A 21643-nucleotide genomic window follows, 5' to 3' on the forward strand; every position below is an offset into this window, starting at 1 on the left:
TATAAAAGTTATCAATCGAAACTCGCTCGATTTTGTTGAATCGAACGCTTCCTTTCTCCCCATGTGTTTGACAGCATACCTAACCTCACTTATTTATAACCTCAACCCGAATGAATAAAAAAGTTATAATGAAGACAAATTCAACACAAATTAAGGTAAATCGTTAATATTTTCACTAAACAATCTTATTTTTATTTCAAAATTTAACGTTTTAGCCTAATACATCACGAAAAGATGATTCATCCTTTTCATTTAATTTCACAAAAAAATCGAAAACACAACCTAAAGGTACTGTTTTTAAAAAGAAAACGTTAAAAAATAACGATAATAAACGAGAGGGGAACGATGAAAGTAATAAAAATATGTTTCAAGACAAATTTAAAAGTGGTTATGTTAAACGTAAACAACGGAAAGATAAGTTGTTGGTGAAACAAGGGGTTAATATTGAAGCTAAAGATAGAAATCAGAATCAAAAGAAAAATTTTTCATTATTTACGGATAAAAAACGAGATTTTTATGTTGATAGTAAAAAAGGGGAATCTATTTCAGAGGTTGTTTTTACGAAAGGGACTAAATTTAATGATTTGGGGATTCATAAACATTTGGTTTCAAATTTGGAGAAAATTAATTTTAATGTTTTAACTAATGTACAAGAAAAATCAATCCCTGTTCTTTTAGAAAAGAAAAATGCTTTAGTAAGTTAATTAATTTGTTTCATAAATAATTTTTTATATCGAATAAATAATAGATTCGCTCACAAACCGGTTCGGGAAAAACTTTGGCTTATGCAGTTCCGATTTTAAATCGATTACTTGAATTAGAACCGCGTTTAAAACGCACCGATGGTATTCAAGTGTTGATTGTGGTTCCAACTCGGGAATTAGCACTTCAAACGAATGAAGAATTCAAAAAAATTAATGTATGTAAATGTGAAAAATTTATAGGGTTAGTTGTACAATATACTGATAAATCTATCTGATAACTATTCGGCCGATAAATTTGTCGGGAAGATAAAGATATTCGCTATCCAAGGTCCTAATTTTCCTAAAAAAAGATGACGTTTCATAAAATTGACATTTAATTTTGACAAATTGATGTGAAGTTGGTAACATTGAATTTGTGTCATCTTGACGTTTAAATTTTATTCTAAAATTTATTTAAAAATAATTATTTATACACTAAACAAGTGTTATTAAACTAAAGAAATAAAGAGTTAAAACTAGAACTAACACTAGACCGTTTCGGCTTCTTCAGAAACTGGTTCGAAGTGAGAAACTTCGAAATTAATTAGGTTTTAGTATGGTTTTAGTTTGGATAAAATTGAGGTTGGCACCCCTTCCTTTCATTACGATTTTTGGACAGAAACGGTTCTTTTTCACGTTTTAATTACTTTATTATCATATAATTGTGGTTAATTCCTTTGGTTACTTCTTCGTAAGTAGGTAGTTTTTATCGACTCAAAATTCTTTTTTTAAATAATCTTTGTTTTATTTAATCTTGGGTTGAGGTTAAAAATGATTATCAAGATTTTTGGGTTATTAACGTAGGGATTACTCCAATTGTTTAACGTAACAACAATTTTAATTTTAAATCAAAATTTTTTTATTAATATATCTTTGAAAATTAATTAGTTTTTAGTTTGGATAAAATTGAGGTTGGCACTCCTTCCTTTCATTACGATTTTTTGACAGAAACGGTTCTTTTTCGCTTTTTAATTAATTTCTCATCAATTTTATAATAAATAAGTGTTTAATTGTGGTTAATCGTCAAAAATCGACTCCCTATTGGTTACTCCTTCGTAAGTAGTTAATTTTTATTGACTCAAAATTTTTTTTTTAAGTAATCTTTGTTTTAATTAATCTTGGGTTGAGGTTAAAAATGATTATCAAGATTTTTGGGTTTATTAACGTAGGGATTACTCCAATTGTTTAACTTAACAACAATTTTAATTTTAAATCAATAATTATTTTATTAATAATTCTTTGAAAATTAATTAGTTTTTAGTTTGGATAAAATCAAGGTTGGCACTCCTTCCTTTCATTACGATTTTTTGACAGAAACGGTTCTTTTTCGCGTTTTAATTAATTTCTTATCAATTTTATAATAATTAAGTGTTTAATTGTGCTTATTCATCAAGAATCGACTCCTTTTTGATTACTCTACAAAAATATCCATACATTGTAATTTGTAATACAGTACAAGCTTACTTATGGGCCAGATAACGCTATCGGGAAGTTCATCGGTATATTGTACAACCGTCCCTTAATTAATTAATTAATAATTATTGTTTATTTTGTTAGACATTTCAATGGATTGTTACCGGTTATCTTTGCGGTGGTGAAAGTAGGAAAAGTGAAAAGGATCGTATTCGAAAAGGTGTAAATATTTTAATAGGAACCCCTGGGAGGATTTTAGATCACGTTTTACACACTTCAGCATTAGATTTAAGTAAAATAAAATGTGTAGTGCTCGATGAAGCCGATAGATTATTAGATATGGGATTTAGAAAGGATATTTTAAGTTTAATCGAAAAAATTGACTCATCAAAAATTCACAGTGATTATAACCCAATTGAAATGCTTTTCCAAAAATCACAAAATGATAAAAAAGTCACCAATAAAGAATATCAAACGATTTTATTATCGGCAACTTTAACTAAAGATATCGCTGAATTAGCCGATTTAACTATGAAAGATCACGTTTCGATCGATGCGTTAGACGAAACTCAAAACGTTAACGAAAACGATTTTATTATCCCAAACACGGTAACCCAAGAGTGTTTAATTGTTCCGATTAAGCATAGATTGTTTACTTTGTCTTCGATGATCGTTTCGAAATCGAAGAAAAACGCGAAAATATTTGTTTTTATGGCGAGCACTCACATGGTCGAATTCCATTACGAATTGTTTTCGAACCATTTGGTGAATATGCCCAAAAATCGGGGGAGACAAAAAACTATGAATTTTAACGGCGAAAATGTCGTTGTTTTTGATGATAGCGATGATGAAAGTGATGAAGAATTAGTTGTTGACGTTGAATTTTTTAAATTACATGGTAATATGGATCAAAAGGAAAGGAAGGATGTTTTTGTTAGGTTCAAAAATGCTCGAAAAGGGGTTTTAATTTGTACCGTAAGTTTAAACATATTTAGAATTAAATTAAGCTCGAAATAACAGGTTTTTCGTTCTACTTAAGCCGAGGTCGCTTGCGGCCGAGGCTTTGGAGTTGAAACCATATTGATGCAATATTATACGACATACATCTTGTCTAGAAAGTTAAGCCGAGGTCGCTTGCGGCCGAGGCATTGGAGGTCAAAACATATTGATGTAATACTATACGACATACGGCTTCTCTATAAAGTTAAGCCGAGGTCGCTTGCGGCCGAGGCATTGGAGGTTAAAACATATTGATGTAATACTATACGACATACCTCTTCTCTATAAAGTAAAGCCGAGGTCGCTTGCGGGTGAGGCATTGAAATTGAAACATATTGATGCAATATTATACAACATACATCTTCTCTATAATGTTAAGCCGAGGTCGCTTGCGGCCGAGGCATTGGAATTGAAAACATATTGATACAATATTATACAACATACATCTTCTCTATAATGTTAAGCCGAGGTCGCTTGCGGCCGATTCATTGGAATTCAAAACATATTGATACAATATTATACGACATACATCTTCTCTATAAATTTAAGCCGAGGTCGCTTGCGGCCGAGGCATTGGAGGTCAAAATATATTCATGTAATACTATACGACATACGTCTTTTCTATAAAGTGAAGCCGAGGTCGCTTGCGGGCGAGGCATTGATGTTGAAAACCTATTGATGCAATATTATACGACATACATCTTCTCTATAAAGTCTCACTTCTCTACGACAGTGTTCGGAAAATGTTTTAAGTGTTTTTCTCTGCGAAAATTACAATCAATGCTAATGTATTGTACATCATTGGGTTCAGAAAAAAAATCTCTATCCAATAACGTGCAGAAAAACATACCGAGCAATTTGAGACTCAAAAGTTGATAATAGCTTGAAATTGAAGATGGCATTAGAAAAATTTTATTTGTACCATGAATCATAGCATTCATCAAACCATTTCATTTGATACCTCGTTCATGAAAATCGGAAGGTAAATGACAGAGTTACAGCTTGGGGCGTTTTTTGTGTGACAGCCTGTATATGATAAATATGATAATAATAGATCTATGACATAGAACTATGATAGTGTAATACCGGGCTTAGTTTAGAATTAAACACGATTTTAATCTGATTTAAATCAAGTAATTTTTTTATATTAATCAATAATTTAAATGGAAAGAAAAATGAAAATAAATATATTCTTTATACAGGGTGATTCATAAGTAATGGGCCAAATTGTAAATGTACGTTCAGGAGGCCAAAATAATAATATTTTCATTAACAATAATGGGTCTTAGTCTGCTCCTTACTGAGATACAGGATGTTAAAGCGAAAAAAATAAAATAGATTTTTGTTAATAGATCAGCTACTTTTCTACATAATGACTCATAGTTGACTTATAATTTTTGTAAGGGTAAACAATAATGTGTGAGAGGATTTGAGTTAACTCGTAGATGTCGCCACATGCGCCATATGAATTATGAAACGTCAATGAGCTTTTACGTTTAATGAATAGTTTAAAACATTTTTTGTTAAGTAAACTGATTCATTCTTGTCCTAACATAAATCAAAATGCCGAGACATAATCACTTTTAAAACGAAGAAATGAGAGACATGTTATGCGTTTACGCACAAGAACGTTTTTCTGGGCAAGCAGCATCCAGAAAATATCGTGAAATGTACCCTTACAGAAGGCAGCCAAACCGGAAGATATTTCAAAATATTTATAATCGATTGGGTGAAACAGGTTCATTTCGTCCAAAATATCATACAGGACGTCCTAAGATTATCACTCCGCAGCAAGAAGATGAAATTTTGGTAAGAATTGCGCAAAATTCTGAAATAAGCACTCGTCGATTGTCTGCAGCAACTGGAATAAGCCAACCATCCGTGACTAGAATTTTACACAAGGAAAATTTATATCCCTATCATTTTATACCTGTGCAAAATTTACTTCCAACAGATTATCGAATCAGAGTTCAATTTTGTCAGTGGCTAAAAGGAAAATTGAATAATAATCCAACATTCCTAAATAACATTCTTTTCACGGATGAAGCAACCTTTACCAGACGCGGAGTTTTTAATTGGCGAAATAGTCATGCCTGGAATAAAAAATTTGTAGCTGATTTCATCTAATTCATATGGCGCATGTGGCGATATCTACGAGTTAACTCAAATCCTCTCACACATTATTGTTTACCCTTACAAAAACTATAAGTCAACTATGAGTCATTATGTAGAAAAGTAGCTGATCTATTAACAAAAATCTATTTTATTTTTTTCGCTTTAACATCCTGTATCTCAGTAAGGAGCAGACTAAGACCCATTATTGTTAATGAAAATATTATTATTTTGGCCTCCTGAACGTACATTTACAATTTGGCCCATTACTTATGAATCACCCTGTATAAAAACTGGTAAACCAGGCAACTAAAAACTAAGACAAACAAAAACAATATACAGCGTGTTCTTGTAAGTAGTGGCACAATTTCAATCACAAATATTAGAATTTTTGGACTAAACTCATAAAAGGGCTAAGATATGGGCTTTCAAAGTTAAGAAATTTTTAAATATTTTCAATATGGTTTGTCTTAGAAAGATAAAATTTGGTAAACAGTGCAATTTTATCATGAAAAATCGTTTAAGATCACTTTTGAAAATATACAACTACAGAATCATACTATACAGGTGTTCACAAAGGTTATTTTCTTAAAACATTTTATTATGTCATAAACTCTTAAATTTTACAACTGATTTTAAAACCCTATTTCATTTTAAAATTATTTTCACTCTTAGAAATTTTTGTTTCGTTTCGAGTTATTCGCAAAAAGATACAACCTCGATTGGAAAATGTTTTCATTAATCGTAGGTGCCTATAAAAACAAATTGTAACTGGAGCAGTAAAGCAGCTGTCAAATCATTACCCAACATTCGTCAGTCGGTAATAGCTGTTTAAAATGACAAATAATTACAGTTTTGACATGCTTTTAACGTTGGAAGAGTATTTAGGCAATGCTAACGCAGTAGTGAGATAATATTACAAATAACTGATGATACTGTTGATATCAACAGTTCGGAACATCCAAAGGTCGGGTTTGGCATGTGCCACACGAACAGCAATTATATCCATAGTACTTATCGACAGTACAAGAATTAAAAATTGCTGATCATCTGTTGCGAGTACAGTTTTGCCATACTATGATGGAAAAATGTACTATTGATGCTGCGTGTTTAGAAGAAATACTTTTTATTGATATAAATAAAAACAAAAAGAAAACAATACTCAGGAATTATAAAATTTATATAAAAATACTAATTTTCTGGCTTTTTACACTCCTCATTTGTTGCACACATTGGAGTGGACGAGGCACCTTTTTGCAATTTGTCAAGTCCTTGGGATATTAGATTTAAGATATATAAGTAATCTTCTGCAAATCGTTTAGGATCAATATTAGATATTTTCAGTGCTCCATCTTACTGAAAGTAAATCTCGTCGTCATCACCAAACATCTCTGAAATTTGTGAACCGACTATCTCCTGAAGCAAGTTGAGGTATCTCTGACCAGTGACAGTTCTGACCTTGCACATTTTGCCAGCTACTATTCACAGAATTGATCTCTCCGATCAGGATCGTCTTCGTTGAAAGCATGGATTACAGTTGGAAACTGTCATTTCCAGTGCAGACGCTTCATGATGCGATAGGCGCTATCTTTTGAGATCAAGGAGTGTTTCCTGCACCTGCTCTTCTTTTCCAGGGCTTGTAGATGTCTGTGGTCGTCCAGAACGTTTTTTGTGGATGTTCTGGACGATTCCATTTGCTTCAAATTCGTCTCTGATGCGAGCAATGGTCCGTCGCGTTGGTGGCGTTTTCTCCCTTACAATACCATTTCAGGACAAACTTCCTCTCTTTCAAACTAAGTTGATTTCACAAGTTCTTTTTAAGCTAAATTAGACGTAATACAATTTTAAACGACACATACTATAATGCCTCGCCCGCAAGCTATCTCTTCTTATTATTAAGTTTAAAATAGAAACTATATGTGATGCATGATGCCATAATGTCAAATTAAATTAATGATTTTTAATTAATTAGGATGTTGCTGCTCGTGGTTTGGATGTCCCAGAAGCTGATTTAATTATACAATACACTCCACCTCAAACTGATAAAGATTATTTACATCGAATTGGTCGAACGGGTCGCGCTGGAAAATCGGGAATCGCAACGATTTTTTTGACACCCGAAGAACAAGAATACATTTCTTATCTAAATAATCATAAAGTTTTGTAAAAAATGTTGCTTTTGATCGTTTCTAGATTGATTTAGAATTGTTTGATTTTTAGTTTAAAAAAGAAAGATACCCAAGAATATTTGAGACACCTTTGTGATGTGATGCGCGAAAAAGATGTTGAAGAAGCCGCAACCGCGCTTCAAAGACACTTTGAAAATGTTGTAAATAAAAATGGGGTTTTAAAAAAAAGCGCGTGTTTTGGTACGTAAAAGAATTTTTTTTTTTTTGGTTTAATGTTTAAAAAAATCTTTTTAGCTTATTCTACATGGTCAAGATTTTATAATAGTTACTCATCTTCGTTAAAATCAATCTTTAATTATAAACAAATTAATTTAGGGCATTACGTAACTAGCTTTGCCTTAACGATAACTCCAACGGAAGTGTCTGGAATCGTTCGCGGGCAAATTGGAAAAACCGAAAAAACGAGATTAAACAAAAAACTAGCTAATCACGCGTAAGTGTTAATAAATTTTTAAAATTCCCTTCCTTTCATTACGATTTTTTTTTGACAGAAACATTTTTATAATCATTAAGTGTTTAATTGTGGTTAATCGGCAAGAATCTATTCCGTTTTGGTTAGGGATTACTCCAATTATTTAACTTAATAACAATTTTAATTAATAATTTTTTTATTAATTTTTCTTGGGAAATTAATTAGTTTTTAGTTTGGATAAAATTGAGGTTGGCACTCCTTCCTTTCATTACGATTTTTTGACAGAAACGGTTCTTTTTCGCGTTTTAATTAATTTCTTATCATTTTTATAATAATTAAGTGTTTAATTGTGGTTAATCGTACAAAATCGACTCCCTTTTGGATACTCCTTCGTAAGTAGTTAGTTTTTATCGACTCAAAATTCTTTTTTTAAGTAATCTTTGTTTTAATTAATCTTGGGTTGAGGTTAAAAATGATTATCAAGATTTTTGGGTTTATTAACGTAGGGATTACTCCAATTGTTTAAGTTAATAACAATTTTAATTTTAAATCAATAATTTTTTTATTATTATTTCTTGGGAAATTAATTAGTTTTTAGTTTGGATAAAATTGAGGTTGGCACCCCTTCCTTTCATTACGATTTTTTGACAGAAACTGTTCTTTTTCGCGTTTTAATTAATTTCTTATCAATTTTATAATAATTAAGTGTTTAATTGTGGTTAATCGTCAAAAATCGATTCCCTTTTGGTTACTCCTTCGTAAGTAGTTAGTTTTTATCGACTCAAAAGTCTTTTTTTAAGTAATCTTTGTTTTAATTAATCTTGGGTTGAGGTTAAAAATGATTATCAAGATTTTTGGGTTTATTAATGTAGGGATTACTCCAATTGTTTAATTTAAGAACAATTTTAATTTTAAATTAATAATTTTTTTATTAATATTTCTTGGTAAATTAATTAGGTTTTAGTTTGGATAAAATTGAGGTTGGCACTCCTTCCTTTCATTACGATTTTTTGACAGAAACGGTTCTTTTTCGCGTTTTAATTAATTTCTTATCATTTTTATAATAATTAAGTGTTTAATTGTGGTTAATCGTCAAAAATCGACTCCCTTTTGGTTACTCTTTCGTAAGTATAGTTAGTTTTTATCGACTCAAAATTCTTTTTTATGTAATCTTTGTTTTAATTAATCTTGGATTGAGGTTAAAAATGATTATCAAGATTTTTGGGTTTATTAATGTAGGGATTACTCTAATTGTTTAACTTAAGAACAATTTTAATTTTAAATCAATAATTTTTATTAATATTTCTTGCTAAATTAATTAGTTTTTAGTTTGGATAAAATTGAGGTTGGCACCCCTTCCTTTCATTACGATTTTTTGACAGAAACTGTTCTTTTTCGCGTTTTAATTAATTTCTTATCAATTTTATAATAATTAAGTGTTTAATTGTGGTTAATCGTCAAAAATCGATTCCCTTTTGGTTACTCCTTCGTAAGTAGTTAGTTTTTATCGACTCAAAATTCTTTTTTAAGTAATCTTTGTTGTAATTAATCTTGGGTTGAGGTTAAAAATGATTATCAAGATTTTTGGGTTTATTAATGTAGGGATTACTCCAATTGTTTAAGTTAATATCAATTTTAATTTTAAATCAATAATTTTTTTATTAATATTTCTTGGGAAATTAATTAGTTTTTAGTTTGGATAAAATTGAGGTTGGCACCCCTTCCTTTCATTACGATTTTTTGACAGAAACGGTTCTTTTTCGCGTTTTAATTAATTTCTTATCAATTTTATAATAATTAAGTGGTTAATTGTGATTAATCGTCAAAAATCGACTCCCTTTTGGTTACTCTTTCGTAAGTAGTTAGTTTTTATCGAGTCAAAATTCTTTTTTTAAGTAATCTTTGTTTTAATTAATCTTGGGTTGAGGTTAAAAATGATTATCAAGATTTTTGGGTTTATTAACGTAGGGATTACTCCAATTGTTTAAGTTAATATCAATTTTAATTTTAAATCAATAATTTTTTTATTAAAATTTCTTGAGAAATTAATTAGTTTTTAGTTTGGATAAAATTGAGGTTGGCACCCCTTCCTTTCATTACGAGTTTTTGACAGAAACTGTTCTTTTTCGCGTTTTAATTAATTTCTTATCAATTTTATAATAATTAAGTGTTTAATTGTGGTTAATCGTCAAAAATCGACTCCCTTTTGGTTACTCCTTCGTAAGTAGTTAGTTTTTATCGACTCAAAAGTCTTTTTTTAAGTAATCTTTGTTTTAATTAATCTTGGGTTTAGGTTAAAAATGATTATCAAGATTTTTGGGGTTATTAATGTAGGGGTTACTCCAATTGTTTAACTTAATAACAATTTTAATTTTAAATCAATAATTTTTTTATTAATATTTCTTGGGAAATTAATTATTTTTTAGTTTGGTTAAAATTGAGGTTGGCACTCCTTCCTTTCATTACGATTTTTTGACAGAAACGGTTCTTTTTCGCGTTTTAATTAATTTCTCATCAATTTTATAATAATTAAGCGTTTAATTGTGGTTAATCGTCAAAAATCGACTCCGTTTTGGTTACTCCTTCGTAAGTAGTTAGTTTTTATCGACTCAAAATTCTTTTTTTAAGTAATCTTTGTTTTAATTAATCTTGGGTTGAGGTTAAAAATGATTATCAAGATTTTTGGGTTTATTAATGTAGGGATTACTCCAATTGTTTAACTTAATAACAATTTTAATTTTAAATCAATAATTTTTTTATTAATATTTCTTGGGAAATTAATTAGTTTTTAGTTTGGATAAAATTGAGGTTGGCACCCCTTCCTTTCATTACGATTTTTTGACAGAAACGGTTCTTTTTCGCGTTTTAATTAATTTCTCATCAAGTTTACAATAATTAAGTGTTTAATTGTGGTTAATCGTCAAAAATCGACTCCCTTTTGGTTACTCCTTCGTAAGTAGTTAGTTTTTATCGACTCAAAATTCTAGTTTGAGTTTCTAAGTGTGTTAATAAATTTTTAAAACCTTATTCACGAAGAATAGACATTTTATTTGTTATCCGGCTGCGTTTCGATTAACCCACTACCTGTTATTATCCATATTATCGTTTCAAACCGCAACGGAGCCGTTCGAAAGTTGCGTTTCACGCGCAATTTCCGATTAAAACACTCGGGGCACCTTTTGTAAAGAACTGAAAAGTTAGTGGGGGATCAAAATAAGAAATAAACGTGTCGAGTTCAGTTTTCTAATGGTAATGGTTCGTCGGCGATCAATCACACACGAGGCGCTAATTACGAACCTTGTAATTGCGGGCGAATGACTACCGACGAAGAGACGGCGCCCCACGAGAGCGTCGTTATTAGACGGTAATTCGACGAATTACGTTCGGGATATGTACGATTGTGGGTACCAGTAATAACGAATGTAAAGCTAACTACGAACTCGATACCTATCAATTCGAATTTTTAATTGATCCCCTACTAAAAAAGATTTTTAAATTTAATTTTTCTTTTTATTTTAGTGATGATGAATCAAAATTAAAGCAATCAAAGAAAAGGAAGAATTTGAGTGTTTCAACGTCAGAATATTCAAGCGGATTGGAATCGTTGAAAAAGAAAAGTAAAATGAATTAAAATTAAAAATAAATTTATTTGTTTCTTCTTCTTCCACCTGTTTCTTTGTGGTTAATCGTTCGTTTAAACCCAGATCCTAATTAGCTTAATTCTGTTAATTACCAAAAGCCGCCTTAAGGAGGAAGATCATTAAGGGCCGCGGCAATTAAACACTAATTATTACCGAAGAAGAAGTAATATCAAGGAGAAGAAAGAGGTAGTACCGATTTTGAAATAAAAAATAAATAAGAAAGAATGAAAGAGGGGGGTTCCTTCTTGGGAGTGATAGGGGTGTTGCGAGAGCAGGATTGGACATTAATAGTTAATAATGAGGGCGTAATTATGGCGCGGTCCATCAATCAAACCGGTTGTCACTCGATCATAGCCCAGGAGCCCATTTGCGGGGTCCACAATAGGGAGCTACATGGACCTCTTTTTTCCTCCCTTCTTGTTGTTTTTATTTCAATCAAAAAGAATTCGAATAAATTTTTAATATGATTTCTAATATTTCTTATCAAAAATGGGTTTAATGTAGGTGTTTTTGTATTGTTACGCGAGTCGACAGTAATTAATTGCATGAAAGGCAATCGGGGTGCCGAAGCGGGGCCACGGCCCCCAATGGGGGCCTAATAGCCCACTGCTCCCGCTCGGCAGACCACAAAGGGGTTCCGCGACACACCAAACATCATTAGTTATGTATTGTCTAAACTAATCTGGCGGAACCGCGCCCACGAAATAAATTTTCTTTATTTTCACGGCTTCTTTTTCTTCGACTTCATAAGTCTTTTCATTTCTTCATTGCCATGTCCTGCCGGTTTCCACCTCAGGGGGGCAATCAAACTGTCAATTACGCATTCCAGACGGTTCGGCGCGCTGAGATGGTGAGAAGAAAGAAGAAGAAACACTCGGTTTTAATATGCAATTAAGTCGACAAAAGCGGTCGGCCGCCGTATTGTGCCCGGCACAATGAACACAGGTAGTTGTATGGACGCTAATGAAACCTATTACCCTAATTGGAGTGAAATGCCGCGCCCTTTGCAATGGCTACACCCAACGGGTAAAACTTATTTTTCTTAAATTAAAATTAAAAAGCACCTGTATTATTTAAACAACAAGAATCGTAATTAATAGAAAAGATAAATATATTTTAAATAATAGAAAGAATAGGTTGAATTAGATTTTTATATTGTTGTTCAAATGATGTAAAGGTCAAATACTTTTTTATATTTGTTTGGGTTTAGATGTGCGTCTTTAATGCCAACGTAAGTATCGGCCGGTACTGAAGCTTAGATGCATAGATATCAAAAATTTGATGAAGTCCTTGTTTTTTGCAAGTTGTTGATGGTAGGTACCACTGGGAAATCTAAGCATATTACAAAAAAATGTTTAGAACAAAAGATGTAGCAAATTTTGTTGTTAACAATATTGCTCTGTTGCATTTTTGCTCTTAGATGAATAGATATCGAGAAAAATATGAAAATTTGATGAATTCCTTGTTTTTTGCAAGTTGTTGATGGTACCACTGGTGAATATAAGCATACTAGAAAAGAACTTTTAGAACAAAAGTTGTAGTAAATTTTATTCTTAACAATATTGCTCTCTTGCACTTTTACTCCTAGATGCATAAATATTGAGAAAAATATGAAAATTTGATAATCCTTGTTTTTGCAAGTTGCTGATGGTAGGTACCACTGAGGAATCTAAGCATACTACAAAAAAACGTTTAGAACAAAAGATGTAGCAAATTTTATTCTTAATAATATTGCTCTCTTGCACTTTTATTCCTAGATGCGTAAATATTGAGAAAAATACGAAAATATGGAAATTTGATGAATCCTTGTATTTTGCAAGTTGTTGATGGTACCACTGGGGAATCTAAGCATATTACAAAAAAACTTTTAGAATAAATGTTGTAGCAAATTGTGTTCTTAACAATATTGCTCTCTTGCACTTTTACTCCCAGATGCATAAATATCGAGAAAAATAGGAAAATATGAAAATTTGATGAATTCCTTATTTTTTGCAAGATGTTGATGGTACCACTGGGGAATATAAGTATACTACAAAAAAACTTTTAGAACAAAAGATGTAGCAAATTTTATTCTTAATAATATTGCTCTCTTGCACTTTTACTCCTAGATGCATAGATATTGAGAAAAATATGAAAATTTGAGAATCCCTGTTTTTGCAAGTTGCTGATGATAGGTACCACTGAGGAATCTAAGCATACTACAAAAAAACGTTTACAACAAAAGATGTAGCAAATTTTATTCTTAATAATATTGCTCTCTTGCACTTTTACTCCTAGATGCATAAATATTGAGAAAAATACGAAAATATGGAAATTTGATGAATCCTTGTATTTTGCAAGTTGTTGATGGTACCACTGGGAAATCTAAGCATATTATAAAAAAACTTTTAGAATAAATGTTGTAGCAAATTGTGTTCTTAACAATATTGCTCTCTTGCACTTTTACTCCTAGATGCATAAATATTGAGAAAAATATGAAAATTTGAGAATCCTTGTTTTTTGCAAGTTGCTGATGGTAGGTACCACTGGAGAATCTAAGCATACTAGAAAAAAACGTTTACAACTAAAGTTGTAGCAAATTTTATTCTTAACAATATTACTCTCTTGCACTTTTACTCCTAGATGCATAGATATTGAGAAAAATATGAAAATTTAAGAATCCTTGTTTTTTGCAAGTTGCTGATGGTAGGTACCACTGAGGAATCTAAGCATACTACAAAAAAAGTTTTAGAACAAAAGTTATAGCAAATTTTATTCTTAACAATATTGCTCTCTTACACTTTTACTCTTAGATGCATAGATATTGAGAAAAATATGAAAATTTGAGAATCCTTGTTTTTTGCATGTTGCTGATGGTAGGTACCACTGGGGAATCTAAGCATACTACAAAAAACTTTTAGAACAAAAGTTGTAGCAAATTTTATTCTTAACAATATTACTCTCTTGCACTTTTACTCCTAGATGCATAAATATTGAGAAAAATACGAAAATATGGAAATTTGATGAATCCTTGTATTTTGCAAGTTGTTGGTACCACTGGGGAATCTAAGCATATTACAAAAAAACTTTTAGTATTTTGCAAGTTGTTGGTACCACTGAGGAATCTAAGCATATTACAAAAAAACTTTTAGAATAAATGTTGTAGCAAATTGTGTTCTTAACAATATTGCTCTGTTGCACTTTTATTCCTAGATGCATAGATATTGAGAAAAATATGAAAATTTGAGAATCCTTGTTTTTTTGTAAGTTGCTGATGGTAGGTACCACTGGAGAATCTAAGCATACTAGAAAAAAACGTTTACAACTAAAGTTATAGCAAATTTTATTCGTAACAATATTACTCTCTTGTACTTTTATTCCTAGATGCATAAATATTGAGAAAAATACGAAAATATGGAAATTTGATGAATCCTTGTATTTTGCAAGTTGTTGATGGTACCACTGGGGAATCTAAGCGTATTACAAAAAAACTTTTAGAATAAATGTTGTAGCAAATTGTGTTCTTAACAATATTGCTCTGTTGCACTTTTATTCCTAGATGCATAGATATTGAGAAAATCATGAAAATTTGAGAATCCTTGTTTTTTGCAAGTTGCTGATGGTAGGTACCACTGAGGAATCTAAGCATACTAGAAAAAAACTTTTAGAACAAAAGTTATAGCAAATTTTATTCTTAACAATATTACTCTTGCACTTTTACTCCTAGATCCATAAATATTGAAAAAAATACGAAAATATGGAAATTTGATGAATTCTTGTATTTTGCAAGTTTGTTGATGGTACCACTGGGGAATCTAAACACATTACAAAAAAACTTTTAGAATAAAAGTTGTAGCCAATTTTATTCTTAACAAGATTGCTCTCTTACACTTTTGCTCTTAGATGTACAAATATCGAGAAAAATACGAAATACGATATAATTGTTACTTTTTCAAGACATTAATGGTAACACTCGGAAATCGGAGCATGTCATAAAGAAGATTTAAAGCAATAGTTGTAGTAAATTTTATTTTTAACAATATTAACAAAAATATGAAAGTTTGATAAATTCATTGCTTTCTGCAAATTGTTGATACTAACATTGTCTCAAAGTGTCATTAGCTCTCAGTTTGCCATAAACAAATCAATTATATCAAGGATTATTAAACGCTACCTACAATGAAAGAGGTTTAGTAGTTAGCCCATTACGTTCTGGGCGACTACGAAAAACAACTAAAAGGGACGATAATTTGATTAAAAGAAAATGTTAGATTAACCCATTTTTGCCTACCAATAAAATAAAGACTCAACTTAGTTTCCTACTTAGTACAATTCAACGCCAAAGAAACCTTTGCTACAAAAAAAACAAAGAATTAGTCGATTAGCTTTTGCAAAAGAATATTTAAATTGGACCATCTAGAAATGGAAAGGGTGTTATTCAGTAATGAATCAAAGTTCAACATGATAAATACTAAGGCTGGATCTACGCTACTTACATTTTACAAAACATCTTGTATACCAGTGGCGGCGCTACCGGGCGCCGCCTAAAAGGGGGCGCCGGCGCCTTTTTAATGTTTTTTCCAACATATCTTATCTTAACAATATCTTATCTTTCTTTTGCAGTATTTAGACCTGTCAGCAGTAGTTAGTCTTCAGAAAGCAGTATTTAGTCTTCTAGAAACAGTATCTAATCTTCTGCCAAAGTTATGTATGTTTTCTCCAACAATATCTTATCTTTCTTTTGCAGTATTTAGACCTGTCAGTAGTATCTAGTCTTCAGAAAGCAGTATTTAGTCTCCACAAAGCAATTTTAGTCTTTAGAAAGCAGTATTTAGACCTGTCGGCAGTATCTAGTCTTCAGAAAGCAGTATTTAGTCTTCTAGAAGCAGTATCTAATCTTCTGCCAAAGTTATGTATGTTTTCTCCAACAGTATCTTATCTTTCGTTTGCAGTATTTAGACCTGTCAGCAGTAGTTAGTCTTCAGAAAGCAGTATTTAGTCTCCACAAAGCAATTTTAGTCTTTAGATAGCAGTGTTTAGGAGCATTTAGTGTTCCAGACGCTGTATTTCGACCTGTCGGCAGTATCTAGTCTTCAGAAAGCAGTATTTAATCTTCCAGAGCGGTATCTAGTCTTCAGAAGGTATATATGGGGTGGGGGGCAATGGGAAATTTATACTAGACACAGACGCTAGTAATGTAGGCCTGGGGGCGGTCTTGTCCCAAATCCAAAATGGTCAGGAAAAGATTATAAGATACTTGAGCAAGACTCTATCACGCAACTACTGTGTAACATGGAGAGAACTCTTGGCGGTTATAAAGGCAGTAGAGCATTTCCACAAATATCTCTACGGTCACAAATTTCTGCTAAAGGCTGACCACGCTACGCTAACATGGCTGCTATAGTTCAAAAATCCCGAGGGTCAAGTTGCGAGATGGATTAAGAGACTCCAAGAGTTCAACTTTGATACAGAGCATCGAACGGGCCGTAGACATTGCAACGCTGATACCCTATCAAGAAGACCATGTCCTGTAGACTGCAAGTATTGCCAACGAACTGAATTAAAGGAAGATCAAGTGTACAGGACAACTCTCGTAGATGACCACTGGAATGCTGAGGGCATGAGGAACCGACCAAGGTAACGATCACACCCTAAAATTGATTATCGAATGAAAAAGTACTTAAGTACTCACTGGCTGTGAAGACATGCTGGGCGCAATGGAATTCTTTGGTGCTGACTCCTGATGGTGGGGACGTGAGGAGTTAGATTCCTCGTTGCAGAGTTTTAGAAGTCCTAACGGAAATCTATAATGGGATCATCTCAGCGTAACGAAGACTAAGTAACAAGGCGTAACAAGTTAAGAGAGCGGTTTTATTGGGCGACTTGCAAGAATGACTGGTGCAGGAAGTGTTAATTTATGCCCGACACTGTAGATATAAAGAATAATCTAAAGATGCAGGGCTAAACCCGAAATTTTCAATAGATAGATATAGGTTGTTGTATATTTCTATTGAACTAAAACTAAATAAACCTCTTATTTAGTGGTTTAAAAATGTTATGATAAAAACTGGTTTTTAAATTAAATTATGATTAATTAATCCTTTGTATATGAATTATCTTCATTATCCGGATGAATATATACAAAGAAAAAAAAAAAGTTAGGAACATTTCGGAGTCAATCCCCTTTAAAGTTCATAAGTAATTTAGCATGGACCTTATAGATCTCCGCCCCATTCGCATTTGTTGGGACTCGCGGTGATACATCAACGTAACGTTTTAATTCTAGAGGAAGAAAAAGACGCAGCACAAGGCTAATAACGGCGCCGGAGACGCCCACAGTCGTTCACAGTCGAAAACTGACCGATGCCAACCAATTTATTTGAAAACGAAAAAAATAAGAAAAATCTCCCCGGTTAATGTCTTCATTTTGGAGCCCCCGAAAACGAACGAGATCATCACCTGTTCCATTTTCGTTTTCTTTTCCGTGGGAACCTAAAAATTAAATAAATAACCAATTTTATTTACTCGAATAGAATAATCGAATGAAATTGTCTTATTGTATCGGGTATGTAAAGGGGGATAATCTTCTTATTTGCGTTAACATTAAGGGGGATGCGGATCCCGTTCGCGTTTCTCCTCCTAACGTAATTATCCTATCGGAGGAATCCGCCGAAACGACGACTAACTAACCGCCGTATCACATCAAAGCCCTACACACACATGTCTAATGTCCTAAAGGGGGGCTCGCTTTGTTTCTCTCGTTTAGGGACCCGAGACTGCGAATAAGGAAAGTTTGAGGTTGAAAGGAAAATGAATTGAGTTAGTTCTTCGTCGTCTATTGGAAATTACATGAATACATTTTATATACGGCAAATTTGTTATGCTTTGTTGGGTTTTATTAGACCCTTATCAATACTAAATTTAAATAAACAAATTTATGTCAAAATTAACCTCAAATTACAAAAAAATGACGTTACAAATTTCGTTTTGATTGGTGTCGCCATCTATATGACAAACGCCTTTTAAAATATAAAAGAATATTAATATTTACTTTTTATTAATATTTAATAATGTTTATTTGTTATAATAAAAATTAATTTTATTTAAATTTTTAATTTATAAATATATTCAAAGTTAATAATTTAAAATTTGAGGCGATATTCGTTTTGGTTTGTGTCGCCATCTATATGACAACATAATATTTTAAAAAAATATTAATGTTAAGTTTTTATTTATATTCAATCATATTTATTTGTTATAATAAAAATTAATTTTATTTAAATTTTTACTTTATAAATTTATTTAAAGTTAATAATTTAAAATTTGAGACGATATTCGTTTTGGTTTGTGTCGCCATCTATATGACAGCATAATATTTTAAAAGAATACTAATATTTCGTTTTTATTTATATTCAATCATATTTATTTGTTATAATAAGAATTAATTTTATTTAAATTTTTAATTTATAAATTAGTTATTTAAAGTTAAATTTAATTTAAAAATTGAGACGATATTCGTTTTGGTTTGTGTCGCCATCTATATGACAGATTAATATTTTAAAAAAATATTAATATTTCGTTTTTATTTATATTCAATCATATTTATTTGTTATAATAAGAATTAATTTTATTTAAATTTTTAATTTATAAATTTGTTATTTAAAGTTAATAATTTAAAAATTGAGACGATATTCGTTTTGGTTTGTGTCGCCATCTATATGACAGATTAATATTTTAAAAAAATATTAATATTTACTTTTTATTTATATTCAATCATACTTACTTATTATAATAAGACTTAATTTTATTTAAATTTTTAATTAATAAATTAGTTATTTAAAATTAAAGTTAATTTAAAATTTGAGACGATAATAAAGATTTCTGTTACAAAAATGACGTGTGAACATGACGTGTAACTAACCTATAAAATTATTACTTTCATCGTCAAATTAAACAGAAATATTGGTTTAAAAAATGGTTTTAATGACGATGATAGCTCGCGTAGCTGATGGGCTACCATTGGCGGCTACAATGCAAGAAGACGAGCAGGTAAAGATATAATTTTGAATCAAATTGTTAACGTATTTATTATAATTTGTTGTTTAAGGCTGGTCGAGGTATATTAGATTATCAAAACCAAGCAAAAATGTTGTTTAGGAAGTTGGGACCACAATCACCAGCTAGATGTACCATAGAAACGGGACCCTATCTTTTTCAGTAAGGGATAAATCTGTTTATGTGTATTGTTTACTTTTTGTATTTGTTTATTTTAGTTATTTAATAGAACATGATATTTGTTATTTAGTTTTGTGTGAAAAAAACTATTCAAAACGTTTGGCCTATTCTTATTTAGATGATATAGCTCAAGAATTTCACACTCAATATGGAAAAAGAGTTAATACGGTTACAAGACCTTACACATTTATTGAATTTGATAATTATATACAGAAAGCAAAGAAAATTTTTACTGATTCGCGATCGAGAAGGAATTTAAATACTATTAATAATCAATTACAAGATGTCCAAAGGATTATGGTACAGAATATTGATGATGTTTTACAACGTGGAACAGTTTTATCAGGTAATAAATAATAAATTTGTGATAACAAAATATATTTAAAAAAAAATATATTTATAGAGTTGGATGCAAAAACCCAAAATATTGCGATGTTAACGCAAAAGTACAAAAAAGATGCTACATATTTAAATATGAAATCGATGTATGTTAAAGCAGCAGCTGGTTGTATCGTGGTTGTAGTGTTTATTCTTTATTTTTGGATTTTGTAAATTAAAGGGACTAAATTACAACATCCTGAACAAATTCCAATGATTCTGTTATGTATTTTAAGCAACAAATTAAAAAGAAACCCTATTTTTTTGCCAATGTGTGATATATTTCTTTTTAAGGGAGACAATTTGAGGTTAGGAATGCTTAATCCCAAAAATTCTTAGGTAAAACTGGTTAATGAATACACAATAAATTAATCTTTATTAAAACTTTAATTAGAGGTGATTTGTTCATTATTTTATTCGTGTAAAGGCGAAATATTTAAATAAATTTATTAATTCTTTTTTAATTTTATTATCGATAGATGGCGCTAGTTACTGTAACGTTTGTCCCTTATAAATCTATGGATATAACACTATACTCTTGTTTATAGATATATGTATATCTATAAAAAAAGGACTATACTCTATTTTTAATTTGGGAGGAGTAAAATGAAAAGTCACGTTTAGTAAGTGTAATTTTTCAAACCTATTTTTTGGCGGGAGTTTTAAAAACAGGATTTTAAGTAAACTAGAACTAAAAAGTTTAGGGTTAGATACTATTTCAAAAAGTTACCTACTACTTCTAACATGCTAGATACTACAGATAAAGACCACAACTTACTTGGAAAAGATTAGATACTGCTTCCAGAACGCTAAACGCTGCTGTTAAAGGTTTTGACCTACTTGGACAAGCGGAATACTGCTTCCAAGACTACTTATTGCTTTCAAAGACTTTAATAATTATTTGGAAAAGAAATATGCTTTCCAAAAAGCTACCTACTGCTTCCAGAATGTTAGATACTGCTGGAAAAGAGTAATAACTGCTTGGAAAAAAGAGATATGCTTCCCAAAAAGCTACCTAATACTGCCAAAATGCTAAATACTACTGGAAAAGAGTAGATACTGTTTTCAAAATAACACTTATTACTTCCAGAACGCTAAACACTGCTGTTAAAGGTTTTGTCCTACTTGGACAGGCGGAATACTGTTTCCAAGACTACTTATTGCTTCCAAAGACTTTAATAATTGTTTGAAAAAGAAATATGCTTTTCAAAAAGCTACCTATTGCTTCCAGAATGTTAGATACTGCTGGAAAAAAGTAATAACTGCTTGGAAAAAAGAGATATGCTTCCCAAAAAGCTACCTAATGCTGCCAGAATGCTAAATACTACTGGAAAAGACGAAATATTGTTTTCAAAATAATACCTATTGCTTCTAGAACGCTAAACACTGCTGTTAAGGGTTTTGTCCTACTTGGACAGGCGGAATACTGCTTCCAAGACTACTTATTGCTTTCAAAGACTTTAATAATTGTTTGGAAAAGAAATAAGCTTTCCAAACAGCTACCTACTGCTTCCAGAATGTTAGATACTGCTGGAAAAGAGT

General features: G+C 31.1%; 2 protein-coding genes across 2 annotated transcripts; both read left to right on the top strand.

Annotated features, from left to right (window-relative positions):
• The first annotated feature begins 47 nt into the window (after positions 1–47).
• Positions 48–11530, top strand: LOC111417754 (probable ATP-dependent RNA helicase CG8611). The gene is made up of 8 exons (XM_071195585.1): positions 48–155; positions 216–695; positions 749–919; positions 2301–3131; positions 7240–7430; positions 7488–7636; positions 7691–7889; positions 11388–11530. The coding sequence occupies exons 1-8, from the start codon at positions 111–113 to the stop codon at positions 11497–11499; spliced, it is 2178 nt and encodes a 725-aa protein (XP_071051686.1). The 5' UTR covers positions 48–110; the 3' UTR covers positions 11500–11530.
• Positions 11531–19371: 7841 nt separating this feature from the next.
• On the top strand, positions 19372–20372 carry LOC111422465 (vesicle-trafficking protein SEC22). The gene is made up of 4 exons (XM_023055652.2): positions 19372–19537; positions 19596–19705; positions 19762–20069; positions 20127–20372. The coding sequence occupies exons 1-4, from the start codon at positions 19463–19465 to the stop codon at positions 20273–20275; spliced, it is 642 nt and encodes a 213-aa protein (XP_022911420.1). The 5' UTR covers positions 19372–19462; the 3' UTR covers positions 20276–20372.
• Positions 20373–21643: the final 1271 nt, after the last annotated feature.

The sequence above is a fragment of the Onthophagus taurus genome, chromosome 3 (genome assembly GCF_036711975.1).
Source record: "Onthophagus taurus isolate NC chromosome 3, IU_Otau_3.0, whole genome shotgun sequence".
In the NCBI taxonomy this organism is placed as follows: domain Eukaryota; kingdom Metazoa; phylum Arthropoda; class Insecta; order Coleoptera; family Scarabaeidae; genus Onthophagus; species Onthophagus taurus.